This window comes from Dendroctonus ponderosae, unplaced genomic scaffold (genome assembly GCF_020466585.1).
Source record: "Dendroctonus ponderosae isolate FM_Combo_2020 unplaced genomic scaffold, Dpon_F_20191213v2 Dpon_F_20191213_1, whole genome shotgun sequence".
In the NCBI taxonomy this organism is placed as follows: Eukaryota; Metazoa; Arthropoda; class Insecta; order Coleoptera; family Curculionidae; genus Dendroctonus; species Dendroctonus ponderosae.
In genome coordinates this window covers 34,334,948-34,340,792 of record NW_026017110.1, presented here as the reverse complement: position 1 = coordinate 34,340,792, position 5,845 = coordinate 34,334,948, and the positions used below count along the sequence as shown (strand labels likewise).

At 35.7% G+C, this 5,845-nt stretch overlaps 1 protein-coding gene across 2 annotated transcripts in view; it reads right to left on the bottom strand.

The window, feature by feature from the left end:
- The window catches only part of LOC109541402 (DNA ligase 3), a 22,265-nt gene that overhangs the window by 6,968 nt on the left and 9,452 nt on the right, over positions 1 to 5,845 (bottom strand). For both annotated transcript variants that reach the window (XM_048670275.1, XM_048670274.1), the window contains 2 exons: positions 3,141 to 3,377; positions 2,859 to 3,075 (listed from right to left, as the gene is read on the bottom strand). In XM_048670275.1, coding sequence (XP_048526232.1) covers positions 2,859 to 3,075; positions 3,141 to 3,377 — 454 coding nt within the window. The remainder of the gene's footprint in view (positions 1 to 2,858; positions 3,076 to 3,140; positions 3,378 to 5,845) is intronic.

Below are 5,845 nucleotides of genomic sequence, written 5' to 3'. Positions count from 1 at the left end.
GGATCCGAGATTTGGATCTGAGATTTGGATCCGAAACACGGCTCTTTTGACCCGACAGAACACAGAATAATAGTTCGGGTTTCGGGTACGAATCTCGGCTCGGATCCACCCGGATCTACTCGATCGCTACTCATTCAACAACCGGGTTTGCCAATATTCATGACCCGTATGTAAGCTTTCAAAAATAAATGTAAAGTAGCCATATTTTTCATTTTATTAAATTTAATTCACTTAAGTTTTTGTAAGTTTTGAAATAATAAGTTAACTAAGATGTATTACAGTTACACGCTGCTTTATTTTTAGGCATATAAAAGATCCGTTAAGATCCGAGACCCGTATTTGGAAAATTTTAAGATCCGGATCCGACGGGTCTTTTCAAAGATCCGGATCCCTGAGTCGGGTCAGATCCGACCCGCCCATCACTAAACAACATCTGACTCGGTAACATATTTGGGAATCCATTTGGATAAAAACTTAAAAATGACAGAACACATAAGAAAAACAGTTATAAAAGCAAACAAAATGATTAATACCTTATACAGAATAATGCCTAATATAGGGGGTCCCACAATGTTTAAGAAAAAATCATAACAAACTCAGTACTATCAGCTTCACTCTATGGTTGCCATATTTGGAATAAATCTCTAAAATTCAAGCACTATACCAAGCTAATAACAGGAGTAAACAGGAAACTATCTTTAATGACAGGCATCCGGATACATAACGTCACCTACGCAGGCAATTGAGGCAATAGCAGGACAAATACCTATTGACGAGTGTATCAATAAATTCAGGAAAGAATATAAATTGAAAAAAGAGGCAAATCTTACAAAAACCAATCAAGAAAAACAACCTTAGAACACTGGCAAGAGAGATGGAAAACATATGAAGGCCGGGCCAAAATTTTTATCAAAAACATAATCGCTTGGAAGCACAGGAAATTTGATGAAACAGACTACTACATAACCCAGGTAGACAGGACACGGCATCTTCGGTTCCTATCTAAAAAGTGTTCGCATGCTCTATCTCATGCTGGTTCTGCAATAAACCTGACACACCAGAACACACAGTCTTCGAATGCGCCAAATACGAACAACTCAGAGTAACAGCAAGACATATCTGCCATAACGAAATAAATAAATTAAACATCAGTGAACTGCAAATAAAGAACAAGAACAACTGGAATGCAATAACAAATATGTTAACAGAAATCATGAGGATAAAAAATATGACAAATCTGCAATAAACATAATAAATAGTTAGCGATAAATAACACAAATATACGTAAGCATAGACCCCCCCTTGAAGTAATGCCTTACAGGCGGTTCCAAGGCCACACATAGAAAATGGTGTTAGTCGGTCGACGGAAACGTTATCCCGGCACACACCCCCGGCGCTAGACTATCAGCCACAAAAGTAGTCGCTAGGAAAAAATGTGATCCATTCTCTAGGGTTATTTTATTACATAAATGAGTTGAAAATGCGCAATTTAACGATGTGTCAATTTGAAATTTATAGAAAAAATGGAAAATGTAAACAAACTAAACTTGTTTGATCAACTAAAAAAAGTATTTGTTCCCTGAAAGTTGTTAGCCTTATAAAATGATAATTTAGTGCAGAAACGTTATAAATATTGATCTTTTCACCAGACAGAAAAGTTGAAAACCAAATTTTCATCAATACAATTAAAATCAAGTCTTGAAGTAAATAGTCACCAACTAAACGTTGATATTGACATGTCGCGTGTTGAATCAGGCAATAAACTTTTTACTTCCTGGACTTAATTTTATTATTTTTCATTATTTTTTTTGACCGCCATGAACATTCCCGCATTCACCCTTAAATCATGCGCGGGGGCGACGAGTTCGTCAGGGTAAGAGGGTGGTTCGAAGGGCAGTCAGGAGAAAGGATCGAGAGAAACTGCGAGAGTCCGAGGTGTGATTGGTGCAAAAGATACTCAAAAAGACGCCACGACACGCGGACATTTTTAGTGACGCCGAGTGCAAAGAACCAAAAATCTTGCTTTTTCCGGAACATCCCTGCTCCTAGATTCAAAAAATACTTTTGGGCCAACCGCGGAACTATTGTGCGCGACCAGAGAAAATACTCTTTGCCAATCGCGGTACTTTGGAGAATCGTGCGCGACGCAGGTAGGCGAGATATAGACTCGACTTAATTTTAGTTCTGTGATTGTAGTTGTTGTTTTGGTTTCTTTTTTTTTATTGTTATCTGCTTGGTTATGTGCTATTGTATGCATGGCTTCTGGGCAGACTAAGTAAACTGAATTACGTCATTATAAGGGGGTACTACCCGTAATAAGTACCTGACATCCCTTCACGTGGCACACCATCACGTTTATTATTATTTTTTGTTGTGTTTTGAGATTTTTTATTTGCGCATCCACCAACCATCCAAAAATCTGAGAATTTCCAGAAGTACCATTCGCTCGCAAGTCGAGCGAATGAATAGGGGATCCTCTACGCCACAATATAATCAATTTTTCTTTATAGTAATTAAATTACAAGAATGAAACTTGCATTACTAAAAAAATAAGAATAAAACTTCCAAAGTATTATTACTCATTGCATGCAACGCTGAAAACATTTATTTATAGTTCAGACTGGACTTTTTTTTATTTATTGCTTATTTATGTGTTTGCTTTAAAAAAAAATAGGATTTTGATAAGCGAATTTTCAGTAAAGACTCCAATATCTCAGCTTTCAACAATAATTCGTTATTAGAGGCTAAATAAACATACTGTTTGTGATGGAAATCGCGGGGACTGCATACTGATACTTAAGAAAAAATGTTCCGTTTGAGTTTTATAACCATAGGATTCCTGCCCTAAATCGACTTACCGAATCGAAATGCCATCAGCCGTATGAACGTCATGTTGTTGTGTAAATTCAGCACCAGTAATTTCCCAAACTGGTTGTTTTTTGGGATCTCGAGCAACAAAATCCGGCACCATAGTTCTGGTACAATTAAGCCATCTTGGCACTTTACCAGGATTGCCGCTTATTTTTTCCATCTTGAGCTCGCTTTGCAGTCGCTCTAATGTTTTATCATCATGACCTGCAGGAATTACAATAACACATCGCTAAACAAAGAGTTTTATTGATAAATTTTGAAAATCTTACCTGTGTGCACTTTAGTGACCGTACAAAACGCTTTTGTTTCGGTGTTGTAACATCCCATGAGAAACACAGACATCATACCTCCTTTTTGTCCACTACCGTACCAAGCACCTAGCACTATCAAATCCGCACTGTCCGCCATGGCTCCATCAAACAAATAATCTTTTTTCACTTTGAGCCAAAGGCGTTTTCCGGGTTCGTAAATACTCATTGTGTCTTTTAAAACCAAACCCTCTAAACCTGCATACAAACAATCGATTGTCCCAATTGAACAGAAGATACACCAAAAATTACGATTTACATGCAAACAGTTGTTTGAATATCCATAACTATTCTAAATATAGGTTCAACTCAAGAATATTAACAAGTCCTAAATACGCTAAAATTGAAATCCTAAGTTCACTTGCAAAATTAATTGAAGGGGGACACCTTCTTGTTCTAACCCTCTACGAAAGATAGAAGTCACCCTTAGAATCTTAAATGGAGATCAATGGTACATCGTTTTACAGGGCGTTCAATTCTTGTGGTATCCTACTTTGCTTCCGAATAATCGCGTTTCAAAGTTGCAGAAACAATTAATCTTGCCTGCATTCAGATTTTGGTTTTCAGGTTAGTGTTTACACAAAAAAAATTGCATTGGGTCTCCTTGTAGTATAAACGATTAGAATATTAGGTTACACGGTTTAACTCGCTGAATAACAGGAAGAACAACAATTACTTTAATATATGTATATTGATTATTTTACTTCGACAAAAATAACTTTTTTTTGTGGAAGAGAAATTTCTACAACAAAACACATGAGATAGAGCGTAAGTAGATCTAACTTATAAGTTGTTTATGTATAAGTTGTTGTGTTATTGTACTGTAAACAATAATAAAGTATGTTTTCGAATTCCTCCCTGATATTTAGGAAAACTTGACCGGAAATTGACCGGTATTCTGCTGCAATTCTCCTTTTAAGATTATCAAAATCAGCAGGTTGTGTTTTATTAACAATGGATTTAAGACGTCCCGGGCGGAGACGAAAAGTCTAATGGTGGGTATTATAAAGGTCGGGTTAAACATCCGGCTGACCAACGGTCGGTTCACTTTCAACGCTGGGCACATTGCGTCAACAGAGTCAGCCAATCAATATCATTGCTTTCTTGTGAGTTCCGAGATATTGGAATCTGTATACAGGGTAGTTTTTTAGTGCGATAGAGCCCATTATTTCCGCTGGTGTTGAACTTTCGAAAAATAGTTTCATATAAAAGTTGTTGACGTACAAAGTGCGCACATTTTAAAAATGTCTTATATGATACAGAGTGTGTCAGAAAAGCGAGGTCAAAGTATATTTTTTTAAATAGAACTACCCATTTTTTACTAGCTCATGGAATTCACCTTAAAACGCTGCATATTATAACTATTTAATGAATTCCATAGCCACCTTACAAAATGTAACAACTTTTTGAAATTTTTAAATAAAATCATTTATAATTTGAAAACGGTTGATTCTGCATCTTAAAGTGTAAATGCAAATTTGTTACTTTGTAAATTGTCTATCTAATGACGTATTAATATACAGGTACTTCCATTTGAATAACAAAAGTTATATTGCGTTAAAAAGTTTTAGATTGAAGTCCACATTGTAAACACCCTGTACAATGTATGGATATTTTGGTTCAATAGAATTTTTAACGGATCTGTGGTGATTGGAAAGACGTATTGTTTTGTATCTTTAACTGCTTTTTTTTGCATTGATGCTTCTACAATGAATTTTTAGATACCATGTTTTTAATCAAAATTTTCTATTGCACAAAATTCAAAATCTGCCAACGTCGCATGTAAGAAAAAAACAATTTACAGTGCATATGCAGCGTTTCAAGCTGCACTCCATAAGCTAATGAAAAATGGGTAGTTTTATTTAAAAAAATATACTTTGTTCTTGCGTCGCTTTTCTGAGACACTCTGTATCATATAAGATATTTTTAAAATGTGCGCACTTTGTGCGTCAACAACTTTTATATGAAACTATTTTTCGAAAGTTCAACACCAACGGAAATAATGGACTCTATCTCACTAAAAAACCACCCTGTATATACATTATATCTGTATGTATGCATACTTATTTTAACATCCTACTGATTTAAATCAGATTCTTCTTGGTTCTCCACTCAATTCATAAAATACAGTATAAACTGTTCTCTATGATTCTTCTGCATCAAATTGGAAATTGGGGTCTGGAGTTAGACTTGGTTCATTCATGTTTTGCGCTATTTTATGCAATACTGCACATGCTACTCGTATAATAAGCGATTTTGTTGTATCTAGAGATAATCTCACACCAAGAGATAGTACAGGACAGCGTCGTTTTAGAACACCGAACACTCGCTCAATTGGATTTCGAGTTCTAATTTGAGTGTCAACAATACCAACCAAAAAAATTAACAGCTTCTAATTTGAGATTCATTAAATATGTTTTCTGCTTCTCTCTGTAGATTTGTAATTGGCGTGATTATATAACTTCAAACTTAAAGCATATCCAGAATCTCCAAGAAGTACGGAGTTGTTAAATTATCTCCTTTCAAATTGATTCTACAATTTACTGTTGCTAAAAATTGTTTCATGATGGGTTGAACCACGCTTCTACCTGTTTCGAATTCCCGGTTGAAATCTCAAACGAACCCTGTCTTCGGGTTGAGTCAACCGTCACTGAACCAGTATTTCA